Source organism: Cynocephalus volans, chromosome 5, assembly GCF_027409185.1.
Source record: "Cynocephalus volans isolate mCynVol1 chromosome 5, mCynVol1.pri, whole genome shotgun sequence".
NCBI classification, from domain to species: Eukaryota; Metazoa; Chordata; class Mammalia; order Dermoptera; family Cynocephalidae; genus Cynocephalus; species Cynocephalus volans.
Genome location: NC_084464.1, coordinates 28,315,541 through 28,337,855, shown reverse-complemented (window position 1 = coordinate 28,337,855; position 22,315 = coordinate 28,315,541). Strand labels below are relative to the sequence as shown.

Sequence of the window (22,315 nt, the reverse complement as noted above, 5' to 3'; positions counted from 1 at the left end):
TCTTAGTTGCATGTAAAAGAAATAAGTACCATTTGATAATTGATAAATGTGTGTAAGGGGCATGTGTGTGTTAGAGGGAGGGTAAAGAAAAGTTCTGTAAAAAGTCATTTAAATGTCTTTTTAAAACTGTGTTAATTTTAGCATGCACAGAATTTTTTTTTCCAAATACCAATTCTGAGGAATAAGAGCTCCATAATACTTTGGCATGCTCATAGAAATAATGTATGGTATAAAATAATTATGTCCATCTTGGAAACTAATTATAGAAACACAGGACACAAAAGTTGATATTTTAAATATACATGTATTTAAAAAGCCCCAATTTTAGGAAAATATTACTTAAAGGTGTCTTTTAGTCCAATCTGAGACAATTTGTATTCATTTGTTAAGTTGGTGGCAGGAGGTTGGGGAAACTTTAAAAATGGCTGAGTATGCCTTATTTTGAAAACTAAGGTAGAAAGAAAATGTAATTTTTAAATGTTAAAACTACAGAAAAGGTGGGTTTTAGAACTAGAAGGAAATTTTGTATATTTTGTCATCATTTAACAAGTCCTAAGTTTCTGAATAAAATTTTTCTAAAATTAAATATATTTTACTAAGCCCAATGTAAAGAAAAGTAAATTAGATTAAAAAAAAAGAAGAAGAAGAAGAAGAAAAGAAACTGCCCCAGGGAACTACAAGTACATTTAGAAACAGCAATTTTTGAAAATATTTAAGATGAATCTAAAACTTGTTTCTAATAGACGTACTTAATCAGGAGAAAGGAAAGAAGAGAGGAAGTAGATTCTCTGTAGTACAATTAGTAGTACCCTCCAAATGCTGGCAAGGACACAGAGAGTAGATAACTCATACATTGACAGGGATTTAAAATGGAATAGCCACTTTGGAAAATACTTTGGCAGTTTGCTTCAAAACTGAGAAATGAACTTACTGTATGACCCAGCAATTGCACTCTTGGGCATTTTTCACAGAGAAATGACTTATTTTCATGTAGGAACTTGTATACAAATGTTCATAGCAGCCTTATTCTTAGTAGCCAAAAGCTGGAAACAACCCAGATGTCCTTCAAAGGGTGAATGTTAAACAAGGTGGGGAACATCCATACCGTGAAACTCTACTCAGCAATGAAAAGGAACAAATTCCCTACCAATATGTACATTAACTTGGATGAACCCTAACGAAATTATGCTGAGTGAAAAAAGCTAGTCTCAAAAGGATATATACTGCATGATTCCATTTACGAATCATGTGAACTTGTGAATTAACATAATTATAGATTTGGAGATCAGATGAGTAATTTGGGAGGGTGGGTATGGTGATAAAAGGGTAACAGACGGCAGTCTTGTGTTGGTACAATTGAGTATCTTGATTGTGGTGGTTACACAAAGCTATACATGTGATAAGACTGTATAGGGCTGTACATACACACGCACACATATATGCATGTAGGATTGGTGAAGTCTGAATAAGCTCTGTGGATGTCAATTTCTTGGTTTGATATTATACCATAATTATGTAAGATGTTAGCATTGGAGGAGGCTCAGGATGTACATTTCTTGACAATATCTCTGAACGTGTAATTATTTCAAAGTAAAAAACTTAAAAAAAAAAAAAGAGATTTAATATTGCGGTTTCACAGAGTTCAAACTAATAGCAACAAAAAAAACCTTGATGGGTATACATCAAAATGCTAGCTGTGATCATCTATTTATGGTGATTTAAAAGGAATTTTCACCTTATTCTTTGTGCTTTTTTATGGTTAAAATTTTTCTACAATGTCTATTCATTGTTCATGCATCAAAAAAGCCTATTAAATAAATGCAAATAATTAGAAGCATAAAAAAATTGGTAGGTCCCAAGTTTAAAATTCTGTCATACTGACAAAATGTAGTGTGGTGTTTTAGTGGTCATGTAATTGGACAACCTATTGACAGTGTTTATAAAAAACAGCTTGGAAAGATTTATTTGTATTTAGAAATATGTTTAGAAATTCTCAGATATTTCACAATTGTCCCTTGATCATGTCACATGTATTTTAGTATCACAAAATTCATATTCCCTAACTCAATATAAAAAATGTGAATTGTAAATATTTAAATTATAGATTTTTGAGTTTTTCTTAATCTTCATTATTTATCTTGAATGAAGAATGCTTTGAACCTTTAATATAATATAGAGATTACCAGAATTCTTCTCAAATCATATTTATTTAAATGTTATTGTTTCTCTTTTAACATTTTGGATTGAAGAGATTTTCATTAAGTCTTATAACAGAGGCTTATCCTAGTTTTCCTAACATAATCCATCTCTTCCTTTCCAGCAGCTTTGGGGGCCATTGTCTTTTACTACTTATCAGCTCCGTTAAAAGGCTGGGTTGTGAAATAGGTTGAGATTTTTCCTGAAAGGAGCTTGATGGATTTTTTAAATTTAATTTCATAAATCTCGTGCCACCCTTATGCCCCATTAAAACACATAATTGAGAATTGTTTATACCATCTTCACTAGTGTTGGGAAAATGGAACAATTTGGTCAGGCTCCCCTCGCCTCGGAGCCAGTTCAGGGTCGTGGATTCAGGGTCGTTCACTAAACATTGTATGTTTGTGGGTGGAATAAGTGCGCCTGCATGGAGGCACCACTTTGGCTGGTGTTTTACTGCCTTGGGCACCCGCCCTGTGCGGCCATGTTTTTCCAAACCTGCGGCTTCCAAGGACCATGTGGCCGGTTACCTAGCTGATAGACCTGCGTGGAGGGGTCTGGTGACCCAGCCTTAGCTCAACTATCGGCCCAGGCGGTACAGGATTACCGGCAGGTAAAAGAGCCGCGACAACTAGCGTGGTCGCCTAGCTTTACAATTGGCATCACGAACAGGATTAAGAGCTAGACAATTGGCGCTGTGAGGATTCCAGGCCTTGCAGTAGCCCTTGTCATAGCCAGACCACTAGTAATAGAATTTTTTGTTGTTTTGAGTGATTATCCACTTGAAATTGAAAGTGGTGGCCAGAGTGGAAGTTTCAGTAAGATAAAACTTGAGCAATGATCTTGAAATAAAAAGAGACATAGACCTGCGTTAATAATGGAATTAAATGATTACTACTATCTCCTGGTAGAGAAACTACAGCATCTTCTTCTGATTTTTTTTTTTTCTTTTTAATCTTAAGGGCGTTTATTGAAGTTCTTTAAATCTTTGTATTTGTCTTGGCTTTATCCCCATATAACAAATGTCATCTTAAATGTGAACAAGGGTCATTTTTTCTTGTGGAAAACATTCTATAATTTATATTTTTCCATAATGACTCTAAAATTCAGATGCTATTCAAACTCTAGATTTGAAATGTTTTCCTTCAAATATCCTTATTTCACCATTCCCAAATTTGGTTGTTTCTTGATGCAAGCTCAGTGGATGATTTCAGGACACACAGCACAATTAGAACGTCCTCATTCAGTCATGTAGCTAAGGGTGAATCTCTCATAGCTGCTGAGCAGCAAAGTTATTTTTAAATGCCTGCCATGTGCTTTTCATTATCATCCTGGATGCATAGCTGGTATAATGTGACTGTACTCAGTGCTCAGTGATTCTGGCTTAGCGGTCAGCCCTGAGCTGTTAAGAGCAGGGCTCTGAAATAACATGTGAGCTGACACAGGACAGTTGAAGATATTTCAGATAACTAGTGAGTAATACATTTTATTTTTTTTTATTTTTTATTTTTATTTTTAAAAGATGACCGGTAAGGGGATCTTAACCCTTGACTTGGTGTTGTCAGCACCACACTCAGCCAGTGAGCGAACCGGCCATCCATATATGGGATCCGAACCTGGGGCCTTGGTGTTATCAGCACCGCACTCTCCCGAGTGAGCCACGGGCCGGCCCGTGAGTAATACATTTTAAAACTTCAAATAGTGATCTTTGTTTCTTCTTTCTTTTAAAAATCATTTTAAGTTCCCTAATCCAATTCTCCCCACCCCCACTCCTGCCACCCCATGAGGATTGAGACATATTGGATTTCATTCCAGTATAGACAAAAATAAGATTTAAAAAAAAAAAAAAAAAAAACTATAGGACCAATAATTCAGAAACATGAATCAAACTTTTAAAGCAGAAGTCTCGAGAAAAAATGAAATGTCTTCAAGTTATATGTCTATGTATCTATAGAAAATCTTAATTCAGTTAAAACAGATATTCTTTAAAACCCCTTTGATGATTTCCACATTGGTCTTTGGTTTTGAGCTGCTTATTCTGGAATTATTTTTTAAAAGAAGATTAACTGAACTTTGAAGTGTTTGAAGCATACTTAATGTATTGTAGGGTTGACTTATTCTAATGCACTTGGCAGTCACAAAACATTTGAACAGAAATGTTGACAGCTGAAGTGAAATAAATGAAAAGGCATCCTTTTCAGTTCAATTTTTTTTCTTATGAGTACACTCTAAATTCCTTACAGATTTATTAAGTGCACTGAAAAGTGACTAATTCTTAAGTATCTGAGTGGGGCTGAGTGTCGTACTCAATCCTGGTTCTTGGTAGTATTTCATATCACTCCGTTTTTGAGATCCTGTTGTTGAAACCATGCTGGTATTAACATCACCTGTCAGCTGTTGGTCAGTGCTGAGTGCCTGGTGATTCACTTATGCTACATCATTTAATTCTGCCATCAGCCTTATAAAGTAGGTGTTTGTAAACTCACTTGTACAGAGGAGCAAGTTGCCACTTAGGTGAAGTTAGAGCTGATAACAGAATCCTGGCTTGGAGTTCTCTGGAACAGCCTGAGACACGGATTTGCTGCAGGTAGTTTGCTTGGGAGGTGATCCCAGGAAGCAGCAGGGAGGAGCAGGAGAGTAGCACAGCGGAAGAGGGAAAGCTAACAAGGGGGAGCAGGCTGAAGGCGCTGCTAGAGCCAGCGAGTCTTTGCCATTGCAGCAGGGTCTCTGAGAAGTGCTCAGGATGACTCCTAGAACTGCCCACCCAGAAGACGCGAGCCCTGGGCATTGAGACACTGACTTCTGTCATCCCTTGGTTAAGAGCTCCCTTTAATCCCCAGAACATCTGGGCTGTGCTGGCCTGTGGGTTGCCCAGGATTCAGAGAGTACTCTGAGCAGCACACACAGATGTGTAGCATGGCCTGGAGGACGGACAACGCCCCCCCGCCCCCAATGCCTTCCATGGTTGTGATGGAGAGCAGAGGCAGGCTGAAGGGTGAGGCCCAGAGCATCTGCATAAAGGACAGGACTCAAGCTGGGCCGACTCCAAAACCTGTGCCCTTTCCATTGTGAAACTGCCCTGGGAAACACAGATAGGAGGTAGAGGAGGGAAGTTTGGGTGACGTGGAAGTGGAGATAATGCACACAATAGTTGTCACAGTATGAGGAGCATACACAGAAGGAATACTGTACATAGGATTTTGTGCAACTGGGAAAATTTACTTTCCTGTTTGTGTTGCTTTGGTTAATATTAATTTTATAGATTAGAGTACAAGAACAGTGCCAGAACATTCTAAGTATTAGATACTATACCTGAATTGAAATCACACAAACTCCATTACTGAGTTTTGAGGTCCATCATGCACACAGGATTATGCTGTGAAGTGTAGTGTTGGGAATGGGGGTAGGGGGCACTAAAGCTGATCGGGCGGGGGCCTCTTAGGCCGGTGTTCATTGTGAGATCTGCTTTGTTTGTTTGTTTGTTTTTTATTTATTCTTCAGTCAGCCATATTTGGGCAGGGGCTGGAATTCAGACTGATGGGTTATTTGGACTAGTCCCATGTTGCTTGTGTAATAGATCAACATGAACTTAGCAGTTCAACAGAACACGAATTTATCAGCTCATGGTCTACAGGTCAGAAGTCTAGGCCTGGTGTGACTGGATTCTCTGCCCAGGGTCTCACGAGGCTGAACTCAGGGTGTCCAGAGCTGCATTCCTCTCTGAAGGTGCTGGAGAAGAATCCACTTGCAGGCTTGCTCATTCAGCTGGCTGCTACAGTTCCACTTCCCTGTGGTTATAGGATGGAGGCTCTGTTTTCTTGTTGGCTGTCAGCTGGGGACTGCTCTCAGCTCCTGGACACCATATGCAGTCCTTGCCAGGTGACTCCCTTCATCCTCAAATCCAGCAGCAGAGAATGTCCTGTGTCAAATCCCTCTCACACTTCACATCTTTCTCCAACAAAAGCCCCATCTCCTTTAAGAGGCTGGTGAGGTCAGGCTCACCCAGTCAGTCCCCTTTTGGTGAGGTCAGCTGAGCCATAGAGCATCGCCTAGACATGGGGTCACATCACTGACAGAGGCAGTCCAGGGAGTTATGTAGGGTGGGCACCAGGGAGCAGAGGTCTAGGGCCACCTTAGCATTCTGCCTACACTCCATGTGAAGTACAAAGGTTAGAAATAACCCTTGACCCACATACCAGGTGAGTAATGGTAAATGTCTAACCCTGATTTCATTGTTTCTGTTCCCCATGCATGCCTTGAGGAAAAGTTAAACCACTAGAAATTGTTCATCAGCTGGTAAATTTGGGGTTCTTGTTAGTAGTTCTTGCCTGGTATTACTGCCTCAGGCCTATCTTGAACAGCCACCTGGCCACTTTAATTATAAAGCTCTTTCACATTATTTCATATAAGTTTCACATCGATCGATACTGGCTTAATATTTCTATCCCAAATTTTTAGATGAGAAAGGTTAACTGACTTAGCCATGTGGCATGGTTAATGAAACAGCAAAGCCAAGACTGGACACTTGCTAATAATATACCATGATGGCTACATACTTACTTTTCTTCCCTCCGTTTTTTTAAATGATAGTAAAAAACATGTAACATAAAATTTCCTGTCTTAACAACGCAGTTTGGTGGTATTAGATACATTCATAATGTTGTGCAACCATCTCCGCCATTGATCTCCACAACTCTTTTCATCTTGTAAAACTGAAACTCTGCTCCCATTAAACACTAATTCTCCTTTTCCCCTCCCTCAGCCCCTGGCAACCACCATTCTTCTTTCTGTTTCTATGAATTTGGCTACTCTAAGTACCTCATATAAATGGAATCATACAGTATTTGTCTATTTGTGACTGGCTTGTTTCAGTTAGCACAATGTCCTCAAGGTTCATCTGTGCACGTGTCAGAATGTCCTTCCTTTTTAAGGCAGAATAGTATTCCTTTGTTACATGCTTACTCTTAACAAATGTTTGTTGAGTACTTACTATGTGCCAGGCACTGAGCTGGGGGACAAGATATTAAAATGAATAAAATATGGTCATAGTCCTCCAGGAACAGCAAGTCTTTACCTACTGTAATTTACAAGTCAGCTACAAAAGTTTGAACATAGTGGTGTGGGAACATCAGCATGCAGTGACAGACTCCACCTGGGTAAGCTGAAGGATCATCTAAAAAGTCAGTCTTGAAGGACGTACTGCTGCTTGTCATTGAGAAAGGGCGATGTGGGTGCGAAGGCATTTTGGCAGAGGGAACAACACGTAGAAAGGTGTGGAATTAAGGGCTTCAGTACCCAGGTGACAGGTAATGGCAGGAAGTACAGCAGATTGAGGGACAAGGGTGCTGCTGTACGTGCAGTCGGAGTGCCAGTTCAAGTTTGTCAATGCAACGCATCACCCTCAGCTTGGAGGGTGGAAGTGAGTAGCTATTTGTACCCATTTCTTATCTCAGACCCTTTCAAGCCCTAACCTGAATCATTCTGTGTCCTTAGCTGAACTAGATGCAGAGCACGCCCAGAAGGTCCTGGAAATGGAGCACACCCAGCAGATGAAGCTGAAGGAGCGGCAGAAGTTCTTTGAGGAGGCCTTCCAGCAGGATATGGAGCAGTACCTTTCCACGGGCTACCTGCAGATTGCGGAGAGGCGAGGCGAGTGGTGGACACCTGCTGGCAGCAGGGCCTCCCTAGGGACAGTGTTTGGCTGCACTCCTGGACAGTGGGCTTGGGACCAGGCCCTCGGAAATCCCATTGTGTTACACCCCAAAATCAAAGCGTGTATGTCAGGCCAGGTCTTGCCCTTGTTTTGCCTCTTCCTATAGTGCTGGGCTTTAGTTGGCAATATTTTTTAAAAATACCTTTTAAAATTACAAACACGATTATGCTTATAGAAAAAAGCATTGGAAATTTTTTTATAAAACGTAGAACAAAAGAGAACTTACCCATAATTCTACAGCACGGAATAATCCCTAGTACTGTTTTAGTCTTGTTCTTCCCAGCCTTTGTGCGTCTCAGTCTTTTTATGTAATGGTATCAAACTGCACATGTATACATGGCTTGGTTTGAACTTGTCTTAATGTTGTATAGGGCTCTTTCCTCTGTTTTTAGAAATTCATTGAAAGGGTGTGTTTTAAAAACTGCACCTTCATCACAGTCTGCACCCTAATAACCAGTTCCGAACACTCAGATGCAGAAATGAGCAAACCGATTAGGGAGATAGCGAGATGCTGGACTCCTTCCTCCGGCCTCTCCTTCGAAGAGCTGGCTGCCTCAGAAGGAGCAGCTGGCTGGGCAGGGCAGTGGCTGGCACAGTGCCCAGGGCAGCCTGCAGACACGTCTGGGTCTTTCCTGTCTTTCTGCCCTCTTCGGTACCTTGTCTCTTCGGTACCTTGTCTCTTCCTGGAAACCCCCTCCTCCCCACACTGTCCTCAGCCTTCATCCTTCAAACTCTTCGCTGGCTTACTGGCCTGGCTCACGTGCTCTGTGCCCTGCCTCCTCTCGATCTGTGTTCCTCTTACTCTGCTCCTGTCTTGCCATCCAATTCTGTGTCCCTTCCCAGGAGAGGTCAAAGAAATCAAAGAACGAGGAAGGAAAGTAATCTAGAGAAAACTGCTTAGTAGCAGTGTCTGAATGCCGCAGAATATACTGATGGATGCAGATGGTCACTTCTGTGGAGAAAGCCTTTCTAACTTCCGATGTATTGCGTGGATTTGAAGGTTAACATCTCTGTCTCCAGAGCCAGCTGTTTCCTTTTTTGTTCCCTGCTTATCTAGAGCCTGTCTTCATCTAGAAAGGTCAGACTGCATGTTTCCTCAGAGCATGTTCAGTATTCAGGGACTGTAGTGTTTGGGGCTGGTTATAAAGAGTTTTCTTTCTCAGCTCCTTTGGGAAGATGAAGAGGGTTTGCTCCAGAGATTTGTGTCCTGTTGGGGGCAGGAGCTGAGAAGGACACTGTCTTACCTCAGGCTGCCATAAGAAAATACCATAGACTGGCTCAAGCAGCAGCATTTTTCTCCCTGCTCCTGAGGCTTGAAATCTGAGACCAGGGTGCCAGCATGGTTGGGTTCTGGTGAGGGTGCTCCTCCTGGCTGCCTTCTCACCATGTGCTCAAGTGGCCTGGGGGTGGGGTAGGGGTGGGAAGCTCCAGGTTGTCTCCTCTTTTAAGGCCACTAACTTCATCATGGGGGTCTTGTTAATGTTAATAACCTCCCACAGGCCCCATCTCCAGATACCCTCATATTGGGGGTTAGGGCTTCAATATATGAATTCTGGGGGGACACATTCAGTCCATTCAGATACACACACCTCGGCTGACATGCAAATGTGAGCATAGTGAGACACCGCACCAGTGACTCGTGCTGCAGAGGAGATGGGACAGTGAACAGAACAGTCATAGAAACTAGTGTAGCACTTGCCAGGTGTGTTCTTTTAAGCCCAGAGGAGGTAGAGAGAAGATGTAAGTCCCCTCTAAGCAGCTCCCATTCTCCTAGGGAGACACATGGACACACAACCAAGTGGGAGGGTGAAGTAGCAGAAGTGTGACAGGTTCAGAGGTAGCTCTTTCTGTTGACAGCAGCACCTTGAGACAGGGACTGGGCTGTGACCTGCAGTGGCCTCCCTGGCCAGCAGAGTACAATGCCAGCAAAGAGAATGTGTTCAGCAAATCTTGTTGTTAAATATTAAGCGGTGTAATTTTTGTGGTGTAGAGCATCTCAAGAATAATTTTCTTCAAGTTTTCAAAAAAATGTTGGGCTCACTTTTTTTTTAAAGGTAAAAAAATGGAGTCAAACACATGTTACCAAATGTGTGTAGTTTTGAAAATGTTGAAAAAAATTGGAAGCCTGTAGTATTTTAGCTTCGTGTTTCACCTAGAGCTGAAAAGATATCCACAGACAGGCATCTTTCCACAGGGCTGTTCAGGGCGTCCTCAGACTTGCCAGCCTGGCAGGTCACACCACCCTTTCTCAAGGAGATATGAGAAAGTTTAATTTAGAAGAATTACTCAAAACAAAATTACAGAGAACATGGAATTTTGGGCTCATTCCACTAAATCAGAAATAGCAGTCTGAATTTTTCTCGCCTTCAAAAGCATCATTTTTTAATTGACAAGGCCATGGAAAGTTTTATCCAGAAAATTATCTGAGTAAAAGGTGAAGGCACATCTGTGACCACTTGGATCGTGGTAAGGCTGGACAAACCCAGAACAGGCTTGAGGAGAGCCAGGGCAGTGCCCAGGTGCTAAGAAGCAGGGGGGACCTGAGACCTGGAACAGAGCCATGACAGCCACCACATGCCCAGCAGAGCTCTAAGTGTGATTAGGACATAATTAGGTACTGTGTAAGACCCTGGCTCATGTTTCATCTTCCAACTGGTACAACTCCCAGGTTCTCAGAAAAGCATTTTTATTGCTTTCATTTTATTGCTGAGTTTCAGGGTATCCTGACAGTTAGTTAATATTATTATCATCATTTTTTGGGCGGCTGGCCAGTACAGGGAACTGAACCCTTGACCTTAGCGTTGCAAATCTGAACTTTAACCAAGCTAAACAGCCAGCCCACAATTAGTTATTAACAGATCACTCTGGAGATGGCCTGCTTTGTACCCGTGTTTTCTGGTTCCTTGTATTCCCACAGTTAGATTCCAAGTTCCTGTGATCTAAAAGTTGAATCCCCTGGAGTCAGGGGTGCTCCCCAGTGCCCAGATGTTCCAGAGTGGACCCAGTGCCCTGGGAAGAGACTGAGGTGATGTTTGAGCTAGTGATAAAATTAATAATAAAGTTAGAAAAGATAGAATTAATAAATAAAAATGCACCTATACTAAAATTCACATAATGTCCACCAAGATACATTCTGGAATGCAAAACTATCTCAAAACCCAGTTGCCAGCTTATGATTTTAACTTGGTATAATTTATCTCCTCTTGAGGGTTTTACTTAGAACTTTGAGACTTATTGTGATTCATTATTGGTTTTCATTTTAATTAGAAAGTATTTTAGCTATCCAGAAAAGAACTGAAAATAATGACATATTCACATTTCTAGATCTAACATTAATATTTTACCATATTTGCTTCAGATCTTTAAAAAATGTTCTGAAAGGTTCCAGACATGCAAGAAGGCATAAAGAGTATAATATAAGTATCCATGTACCCACCACTCAGCTGAGGAAATGAAACATCACCAACACAGTAGGGAACTCCCCCGCACCCCCCTCCCGTGCCCCTTTCTGAATACATCCCCCTTCCTTGCCTCCAGAGATAACCATCCTGAATTTGGCCTTTGCCATTCGTTGTATTTCGTCATACCTTTACTACATACATACATATTCCAAAACAATATATGGTACACTTTGCATGTTTTAAAACCTTACAGAAGTGGTATTACATGGTATGTATCTTTATGCAGCTTGCTTTCTCTGGCAGGCACTTTGAGAACCATCCATACTGATACACTTGGCTCTCATTTGTTGACTTCCATTCTTAAATATATTTCCACTGAATAAATATAATTTATTCATTGTTGTATTAATGGGTCTGTTTCCAGTACTTTTTTTTTTTTTTTTTTAATTAAAATCATTGCTGGTGTGCACACACTTATAATGTCTCTCTCCATACATACACGCAAGAATTGCCTTAGGGCAGAGACTTGAGCTGCCCCACAATCCCCTGGAGGGCTGTTCACAAGTGGACTCCTGGGCCCCACCCCAGGGTTTCTGATTGTAGGTGGGGGGTGGGGCCTGAGGCTCTGTATTATCAGCAAATTCCCATATGATGTTGAGGCTAATCTGGGGACAACACTTTGAGAACCTCTTCTTTAGGGTACATAACTAGGAGAGTAATTTCTGCTCGTGTAACATGCACAAGTAATTGCTTTCCAAAATGTTTATGCCAGTTTACAATCTCCCTAGCCTTGTGTGCATGCTCTGATTACGTTTTTGCCAGTGTTTGGTAGTGTCAGATATTTAAGCTTTTCCAATCTGTTGGTATAAAATGACATTTTATTCTGGTTTTAATTTAATGTTGATTTCCTTGTTAATTTCCTTGATTGCCCATTTTTTTCTGTTTAGTTTGTCTTCCCTTATTGAGTCTTACACTTGTGGATATTAACCGATGTTGATTATATCCAATGAAGACAACTTCTTTCCGTCTGTGGCTTATCTTACCTATTTTAGAGTGGTTTTGCTAAATCAAAGTTTATTTTTAAGGTGATCATCTTTACCAATTTTATTGTTTATGGTTTGTGCTTTTGTGTCTTGTCTAAGAAATCCTTAACTCCAAAGTACGAGGACATTCTGCTGTGTTTTATTTTGAAAGTTTTAATGTTTTCCGTTTTCTATTTGGCTCTTTAGTCTGCTGCCAGTTGGCTTTTGTGTGTGCCCTGTGGTAGGGATCTAATTTTAATTTTTTTCCATGGCAATAACTATTTGTCTCAGCACCGTCATCCTTTTTCCACTGCTTCATGCTGCTTTCTGTCTGTGAAGGTACTTGAAAAAGTTCATGGAAAGATTTGTATTATCTTTAAATTCTATTTTTCCATGAACTTTTTAAAGTACCTTTGTATATCAGTGTTCATACATTCATGAGTCTTTTCTAGAATCCTTTTCACTTCCATTCTTCTGTTGTCCAGCCCTGAACCAAAACCATTCTATCTTTTAATTATTCATCTAGCAATGGTTCTCAGCTGAGGATACCTGTGCCCCCCAGGGGACACTTGGCAATGTCAGGAGACAATTTTGCTTGTTGTGACTGGAGTAAATGCGTGCTATTGGCATCTAGTGGGCAGAGGCTAGGATGTGCTCTTATACGTCCTACATTACACAGGACAGCCCCATAGCAAAGAATTATCTGGTCTCAAGTATCAGTAGTGCCAAGGCTGAGAAACCCTGTTTTATAAGAAAGTCTTGATATCTGCTAGAACGATTGGCCTGATACCTACCCTGCACATATTCATACATTCATTTTTCTTCAGAGTTGCCATGGCTGCTATTGGCGCTTTGTCCTTGGCTCTTTGTCCTTTTGTGTAAGTGTTAAAGTTTCAAGTTCTTTGAAAAACCTTGCCCAGAGTTTGACTGGAATTGCATTAAGTTTCTGGACTGAGGGAGAACTGGCCTCTTACTGATACTGGATTTTTCTGGGAGCGCACATCTCTCATCACTGATCCCCGAGGGTTGGGTGGAGCGCGGCTCACTGTCTGGCACCAGTTTTTGAAGAACTTACCTGGTCTTCTTTTTGATGATTATAGAGATTTTCTTTCCCTTGTAATTTTGTCAAGTTTTCTACGGAATTGTCTTTGGCTTTCATATATTAGCATAACATTGTCCACTCTTTCCACACTTTGCTGTATTTGCGGGTAGGTTTGCTTTTGCATTCCTACAGTTGTTAATTTGTGCCTTTTATCTCTATTCCTGATGAATCTTGCCCACAACATATTCATTTGTAAGTTTTTTTTTTTTCTTAAGGAACCAACTTTTTTGTTGTTCCTCTCTACTGGTTCATTAATTTTGCCTGTTTAGTTTTGTGTTCTTTGGGCACTTCTGTTTTTTTTTCTAATTTAAGCTGAATGTTTAGGTTCTATTTTCAGTTTTTCTCTCTAATCTAATGAGGCATTGAAAGCTATGAATTTCTGGCTGGTGTAACATTTTAACTGAATTCTACAAGTTTTCATACAGTATGTAATAGATTGCGGGCATTTAAATTTTTTAATTCAGATTTCTTATTTGACTTGTGAGCTGTTTATACAAGTGTGTTTTAGAATAATTAAATGTGTGAAAGTTTTTCTAGTCACCTTTTATTGTGGATTTCTAATTAAATTCCATTATAATTAGAGAATGGGATTTTGATTCGCAGGGGCTGGCTGCTTAGCTCAGCTGGTTAGAGCATGATGTTGTCAAGGGGGTTCAGATCCCTGTACCGACCAGCCCAAAAGAGAGAAAAAAAGAAAAAAGGTATATTAACATGCACCCCCCCGCCCCCCCTAGCCAAGATTTGGATGTCATATTCTCATGGTTGTTCTGCCATTTTTTACTTTAAAAACAGCCAAAGTGTTTTTCTGACCGCAGAAGTTTTGAATTATGTTCCTGGTGAATTGAACCTTTTAACAATCATTAAATACTATTCTTTACCCCAATATTGCTTTTATTTTCCTTTAAAATCTATTTTGTTTGATATTAATATAGCTATATCAGGTTTTTTCTTAAATTACTTGTTTGCCCATTATATACTTCCCATTTTTTAAAAAAATCGTCTCTATATTTCAGGAGTGTTTGCTATAAAGCAAATATAGCTGGATTTCATTGTTTTAATTTAGTCCTTTCATCTCTTTTAGCTGGCAAGTGGGGTCTATTTACATTCACTGTGATTGCTGGCATTCATTACCATCTTCTTTGGTGCTGTTTTCCCAAAAGCTTTTCTATGCTTTTTAGTCCAATTTTTTCTCTTTTAAAAGTTATACTCCTGCCCTTTTTAAGATGGCACAGACAGAAATGGGAGCCTCTACCCCTTTGAAAACTGAAGTCAAAGCAAAACCCAGAAAGGCCATGCTGAAACCCACTGAGCACCCTCAGGAGGGTGCCCCCAAGGGGAACAAGGGGAGCCATCATCAAGCTCCCCCTGACCAGCCAGCCTTGAAGATCAAGGACAGGGTGCTGGTGTCCCTTGTGAATATCAGGATGAGACAGGCTGTAAAACAGCTGTGACATTGATGTGTCCAAGGTCAACACCCTGGTCAGTCTGAGACACAGCAGTCTGACTTCAGTTGGCTCCTGATTACATTGCTTTGGTTGTTGCCAGCAAGCATGGAATCATCTAAACTATAAGGATCTTTCCCCTTACAAACAGTAGAAATTATAAACTCTTTACCTCTTATTTTAGTGCTGAATTTTAATGACTTTGTGTGCCTAGAGATAATCAGATCCTCACATTCCTCTCAAATGAAATAGGGATCTTACACTGCTTCACCCTTCTGCTCCTGCCTTCTGTGTCATTACTGTTCAGTAGTTTAATTCTGCCCCAGTAACTCCCCTTATGATTACTTCATTCAAAGTTTTAGATTTACTCACAAACTTAAAAGTAAGTCTTACCATGTTTTCTTGAACTTAGACCTTCTTTCTGGGATTCATTTAACCATCTCCTTCTTTGTACGTTTAGTAAGAACAGGTTCGTGATAAGGTGCTTTTTCTTAGTCTGACTGTGCTCGTATCTTATACTTGATCTTAAGTGCTATCTAATTTTAGAGGTTGTGTTACCTCACCTCTTTGAACTGTCTTCTGGCTTTTATTCTAGTTCAGAAGTTTCCTGTCAGCCTAATTATTTCCTTCTCTTTCCTAATCTGTCCTTTCTCTCTGGCTGCCTTTTATAGAGCCTTGTCTTTGATGTTCTTCAATTTCAAAGCAATTGATGTAGGTGAGGATTGCTTTTATCTTGCTTGGAATATATTTTGCTTCCTAAACCTGTGTCCCCAGGTCTTTCACTGCTTCTGCAAAATAATCAGCTTCTTTGAACATAGTTGCTTTTCCATCTCTTAAGCTCTTTTGTACTTTCCATCTTTGTATTTCTGTGTTGAATTTTGGGGAATTTATTCATTTTGTCTTGTAGTCTATTTTCTATTTGGCTCTGACTAATCTTCAACTTAACTCACATTTCAAGTTATAAACTTCAGTGATTAGATTTTTCCTATTTAGAAGTTATTTGGCTTTTTGTTGTTGTTGTTTTGGGTGGCTGGCCAGAACATGGATCCAAACCCTTGACCAGCTAAGTAAGCTAAATGACCAGCCTGTTTGGCTCTTTTTTAAATGTTTGGTCTGTCGTCATTTTTGACAACTTGCTCATATTTTGATTCAGTCTTTTATCTCTTACAATATGTAAACAGTAATCTAAAGTTCTTGAGAAAGGATACTAATACTGCTGACCCTCACTACAGCGACTTATTTCCATGTGTGCTATATATTTCTGATTGGATTGGAATTGATTTTGTATTTCAAGTTTACATTCCTGTGGGGACCCAAGGTTAAGGTATGTCCTTCCAGAATCAATTTGCATTTGCTTCCTCCAGGCACCATTATGCCTGGGATGACTTAATTGGCTTCTGGTTTTCTGCCAAATGGGTGGTTTTATGAACTCCAGGCCTGTGAGGCACCCTTCACTCAGTGCCCCGGCGGAGGCAGACTAGTGGTATTCCTACCTCTCCTTCTGCAGGTGGGCTGCTCGTTTTCTCCTCATCTGTGCTTTCACCACAGGGAGCTCTTGGTTCCAACTTCTCAGCTCATGGATGTACAAACCTTTTCATGCTGTTCATATTAAAAGACTAAAATTACTGGGATTGAGAAATATCCCAAGGCTGTAAAAAGTTCAACTGGAATGGTAGGACTGTACCTGCATATCACGTCCTATCCCTGTCGGGCAGGGAAGGAGGTTGCTAGCTTTGTGCTGTGGTAGGAACTTTGGAGACAGCTCCTGCTCCTGCCAGAGGGCCTGGCTCTAAACAGCTAAGAACTGCTTAATGTACAGATGGGTCTGTCTGCAGCACCTGCACACCAAGGCCTGGGGATGGACAGAATAATAGCTATGGAAGGTATGAGAGGTCAGAATAACTAAGGGTGGTTTCAGACAGGTTTAAAGTAGCAGCATAACAGCTAGCCCATTAGCTCAGACAGTTAGAGCGCAGTGCTGATAGCAGCAAAGGTCTGGGGTTCGATCCCTGTACTAGCCAGCCTGAAAAAACCAAACAGAACAGACTATAAAGTACCAGAGGGAGTGTGTCACACATTGCTTCAGGTTTTATGCTGAAGTAAGTTTGGAGTAGCAGATATTATATAACCTAGAAAATTCAGTGCAGTTAGCCTAATGTCAAGTTCACCTTTTGGAGTAATATTGGAGACAGAAAGTATAACATCTTGTGTTGCGGATCTATTCCCAGAGCCCATTGGCAGCATGTCGTCCATGGAAGTGAATGTGGACATGTTGGAGCAGATGGATCTGATGGACATATCTGACCAGGAGGCCCTGGATGTCTTCTTGAACTCAGGTGGAGAAGATAACACTGTACTGTCCCCTGTGTTAGGTAGGGATTGACAAACTTGCATAAACTTAACCAAGAACATTAATATCATTTCCTTCCAAAGGGAAGACCTTAGAGTTATCTGACCACAGAGTGTACAAATCCTTAAGATTCATAGCCAACCTCTCGTTCTGCTAGATCCATCTTTTAAAACCCTACTTTGCTGTACCTGTGTTTGGTTTAACAGTAGGGAAGCACACAGAATCTTGGTGGTTTAGTCATGAATTTTTCTCAAAGATTCTAAGTGTCTGATTCCAGTGACTTTCTCCACCTCAGAAAGTACTTTGAGTTGGGTTTGTGTGGTTATTTTAAGGACTGGGATCTATGGAGCTGGGGGCCCTCCTGCGTGGCTCACACACCTCGTACCTGTGTGACCAGGTGTCTGTTTCCTCAACTCTGCCTCAGTGGGGTGCCCGCTGTAGGCAAGGGCGTGGTGTGCGTTAAAAATCACTTGCAACCCCATGGGCACTGTGACTCTGTCTCAAGCCTTCCCAAGGGTCTGTTTCGTGTTCACTCAGCAAATATTTACTGGGGCACCAAACCTATACCTGGCGGCTCAGCACACTAGCTCAGACCAGTTCTTCTGGCTGGGTGTTTGGATATATACCTCACTACTAGCTCTGTCCTCCAGCAGTACCTCGCCAGCTCCAGAAAGCTCTACGTTACTGCGGTTCCCACCTCCTCCGAACTTCTCTCCCAGTGTGATCCCAGACAAGAGGGGACTCGGGGGCATCTGTCCCTGTCCTGAGAAGGTGGAACATTAGAAGTGGGAACTAACACTTGCCCTCCCCCAGAGTCGAGAAGAGATTTAGAAACGTGACTCCATCATCTGCACTTAGTTTGGATTCCTGTAAGAGCTTATTTAGTTCCCATGCAATTGGAGAACTGCTGATAGGTCAGTAATTCTGACTTTCTCTTAGCATCTGTGTCTGAGTTACTTAAAAGGATATAAAGGAGTAAATCTAGATTTTCAAGGTTATGTGAACTGCTCCTCAAAGACACGAAGCATTTGCCCTTGGGCCTTTAAGCACACTGTCTTACTGGATATTATGTAGTTTTAAAGGGTTCTGGGCCTTTTTGTCACAGGGGGCTGGCAGCTCAGGGCTCCTGGCTGCTTCTGGCATCACTTGGCACAGCTTCCTACAGGGACAGGTCCTGCACCATGATGAGCGGCTGAGCTCTGCCGACCCCAGGTCACTGGAACAAAAACATGCAAACCTCTTTTATTCTGGGCAGGTTCAAACAGCTGTCCTCAGTGGCAATTCTAAATTGTAATAGTTTTTTCCTACTTTATGTTGCAGGGCCTGAGCCCAAAACTTGTCAGGGTGAAATTGCTCTTCAGGTTCCACTTCCATCAGAACTACTCGCCAAGCCTTCCTCACGCTCATCCTCATCCTCCACCAACTCCGCAGCCCAGGACTGCAGTGAAGCGGGGGAGTCCCCCCTTGTTCAGTCTGACGAGGAGGAAGTTCAGGTGGACACTGCCCTAGCCACTTTACACCCTGACAGAAAAGCCACCCTGGATGTTAGTGATGACAGCGACTCTTAAATCAGGATGTTTGTGTCCTCTGACCACATTCAAGTGAGTGCGCACAGAATTCCACCTTTGAAATCAGGTTGTTTGATGGGGGGTTTTGATTTTTACATAATCGCCAATGTGTGAGAAACTGAAAGGAACGCTAACAATAAAGTTTGAGGACTTCAAACAGAGAGAGTACATAGCTAGTTTGTACAGAAAGACTTCTAAATACACGCCCCTTTAATTAAGGCCGATGTAACTAATGGTTCCTTAGAGCACAGCTCAGGGATGCCCAGGTCACTGAGGGCCACCTGAGGTGGTTGTGGAGGGCAGGGCCTGGGCTGGGCGATGGTTCCACAACAGCTCAGTTCTGCATACAATGGTGAATGTCCTTTCACAGGCAGAAAAGTGTACTGCCTTTAAAGTAGAACTAACTGTAGTCAAACTCAGCTAACAAAGCTTGGGTTTTCATGTGATCATTACAAATTTTCATTAGTTCAACCGCCTATACTAGAACGCACATCTGGGCCCAGAGGAACAGAAATAAGCATAAGCCAAAAGTACTACTCCATTCTTTCTCCTGAAAAGAAACTGGTCACATGGAAATGTGTCCCCTCTCCCACTCCTCACAGCCCCACACCTAGTGAGAAATGACAGATTCCCCACTAAGAATGAGGGGGAGTGGAGGGCTGGCCACAGGGCCACCAGCAGACGGAAATGTGAGCACGCAAGACTCAAAGGTGTTGTAAGTGCCACTCCCTGCCCGAGGGGAGCAGGTTGTAGCCTCTGCCCACTGATCAGAAAAGAAAGAGCTCATTCCATGCACTCATCTTCCACAAGACAGACAAGCGTCCAAAAAACTTTGTTTTTATTATTAAACCTTGTAGTACAAACCTGAAAAGTAAACAAAAAACTGGCAATAAACCACATGAAGTCGTCCCTCCCCAGGGAGGGGTGCAGAGCAGCGCTAATAAATTAAATGTCAAACTGTAAGCCATAGGCAGAAGTTTACTGTCAAAAAGAGGGAAAAGTACACAGCAAGGCCATAAAAACCAGACAACCACATTGGAAAAAACACTTGACTCTGTTTATGTAATTGTTAAATATTCCAAAACAGTTCAGTCTTCTGCAACAACAACCAACAAAGTGGATCATAGGACGTTCCTGGCAGTCACCACTGGCAAGCTCAGTGCAATATGGGTAGCTACGGGATTGGTGAGTCCAATTATGAAACAAAGAACAGCTTGTGAAAACAGTTTCCCTTTTTTATTCCACACATACTGTACACACAACCGGAGAAGGGCAACAGCTACTCCATTATTATTTTGTTGTTGTTGTTCAGTGATGTAAGCAGCACTTATAAATGTTACAAGAAAAACCCTGTAAGCATCCAATCCAACCGATGAAGAAACTGAAATGTAAGGCTTTTCTTCATCTTGTCTCCTCACCCCTCCCCACCCCCCACCGAGAAAAAGGCTCAAGTATTTAAAACAATTTACAGGCGTATGTACAAAAGGGATGGGATTCTTTTTTTTCTTTTTTTTCCTTTTTGTTACAACATGAAGAGAAAAAATAGACAAGATGAGCGCAAATGCATTTTCACATTCAAAAAGAACTGCAGACCTCCTAGTGGCTCTGAATGTGATCGTAACAAAACAGACGCACAGAACGATTAATGCTGACGTGTGAAGGTGTGAGACAGAAGCAGTGAGATGAAGACGGAATGTAGAAAGATTGCACGTCGATGACCAAGAAGCCTTTGCGGCTTCAATCAATCACTTTTTTCCTTTTTTTTTTTTTTCCTTAAGGATGCTATTGAAGGGTTTTTTTGATAAAGTAGCCAACAGCACCAAAAAATAACAGAATGGATTTCCTAATGAAATCAGGCACAGGTCTCCCCACGTGACCCCTCCAAGGCAGGCAGTCTTTCCTCCTTCCTCTCGCTCTTCCTTCCCCTTCGACAGGTGCATAGTGATGTGCTGGTAGAGAGAACCTAGTCACTCCAACCTCCGCATGTTGCCTATGGTCAGGAAACACCGTCCACCTTCAGCTGCCATAACCGCCCAAAGAAACAAAATGGGGGCTCTCCGGTTTTAAAATTACAAACTCATCTTGCACATGACAGAAGAAAAGACAGCCAAAGTAAAGCCATTTCTTTTCAAGTTTTTTTCTGTGTCTCCTATCCCTTTTCCGATCTAGAAAAATCTGCTCACGACTGATGGTTTTAAAATTTGTTCTCCAAACTTCACCCTCTTCAAAAATGGGTTTAAAAAGCCTTTTTTCCCCAACAGTTACAAAAACAAAAAACAAAAAACAAAACAAAAAGGCTTTCGTCAGCCATGGGGGCAATACAAATTAATACGCCCCTCAAGGGTTTTTAAAACAGTGAATATACGGCAGTTTCAAAAATCTGACTGCAGTATCTAGGTATTCTAAGTACAAAAAAAAGTTCAACAGTTTAATGCTAAAACAAAATTAGTTCTCTAAAACCAGAAGAAAATCTTCTTTAGAGCTAGTGCAAAGACAGCTTGTATCCTACAGCATGTACTCCAAACTAGAATATAATTACAAAAAAATATATATAAATCGACCATGGGTGTTGGCATCTTCATGATGAGCTCGAAGCACTTTTGGATGAACTGGAGGATGATAGCCGGGAGGGCGGCACGTCCACCGTCGCTCTCTTGCGGGGGCCTCTTTTTGGTGTAGGTTTACTGAGACAGTTCTCAATGCTGCCGTTTTTACCAGATACTTTGCCACAGATCTGATTGACCAGACTGATGATTTGTTCCTGTTTGGGGATGAAAGGAAGACAAAATTAATAGCACACCAAAGAGGGGCATGTCCAGAGAGCACCCCCACCCCCGCCAAGGCTGAGAGCAGAGCTCAGCAGTGTGGCTGGGCAGCTAGTTGCCTTCACCAAACCCCATCCAGATCAAAGTTTCCCCCAATGTGCTGCAGGACAGCTGTGACAGGCTTTTAAAACATCCTCAAGAGATTCTGAGCTGCAAAAGCCTTGAGAACAACACTTCATGAAAAGGAGGACCCCTAAATGGGTACCTAAAGTGCTGTCCTTATCAGGGAGGAACAGCTCTCTCACGTGACAGCCAGCAAGGTGCCTGCTGGCAGCAACTTCCCAACCTCCACTTCCTCACCTAACAAATGGGGAGGGGTTCGGGCGCCTCCCTGGTGGCTGGCAGGGCTACACAAATTAATATGCTAAAATCAATTTGTTCTGCTAAGAACATGAACATTGAATCACATAATGCATGCAAGTAAGTGTGTAATTATTTCCTTCGTAAGAAGTGCATTCAGATCTCAGTTGTGCGTTTATCTGAGGCATACACATCCCTTCACCAAGCAGCCAAAGCTGAGACAAACGCAGCTAACAAGGATAGCCTGTCACCTTCCTGGCCCCTTCCTAATGCCACACAGCATGCACGACCATTTTATCCTCCCAAGGACCACCATGAGTTGCATTACCCTCAACTCGGAGGTTAACCAGCTAGTAAGGGCAGGGATGAGGGGTGAGCCCCGGCCACTGCCCCCAC

General features: G+C 41.7%; 2 protein-coding genes across 4 annotated transcripts in view; one reads left to right on the top strand and one right to left on the bottom strand.

Annotated features, from left to right (window-relative positions):
* DTNBP1 (dystrobrevin binding protein 1) overlaps positions 1-18,955 on the top strand; it is a 117,563-nt gene extending 98,608 nt beyond the window's left edge. The window contains exons 8-10 of one of the 2 annotated variants that reach the window (XM_063097737.1): positions 7,690-7,845; positions 17,105-17,212; positions 18,547-18,955. In XM_063097737.1, coding sequence (XP_062953807.1) covers positions 7,690-7,845; positions 17,105-17,212; positions 18,547-18,794 — 512 coding nt within the window. In that variant the 3' untranslated portion in view covers positions 18,795-18,955. Of the gene's footprint in view, positions 1-7,689; positions 7,846-17,104; positions 17,249-18,546 lie in introns of both variants that reach the window. The other variant, XM_063097736.1, reaches the window with a different exon arrangement.
* Positions 18,956-19,649: 694 nt separating this feature from the next.
* The window catches only part of JARID2 (jumonji and AT-rich interaction domain containing 2), a 238,125-nt gene continuing 235,459 nt past the window's right edge, over positions 19,650-22,315 (bottom strand). For both annotated transcript variants that reach the window (XM_063097697.1, XM_063097698.1), the window contains one exon: positions 19,650-21,555. In XM_063097697.1, coding sequence (XP_062953767.1) covers positions 21,373-21,555 — 183 coding nt within the window. In that variant the 3' untranslated portion in view covers positions 19,650-21,372. The remainder of the gene's footprint in view (positions 21,556-22,315) is intronic.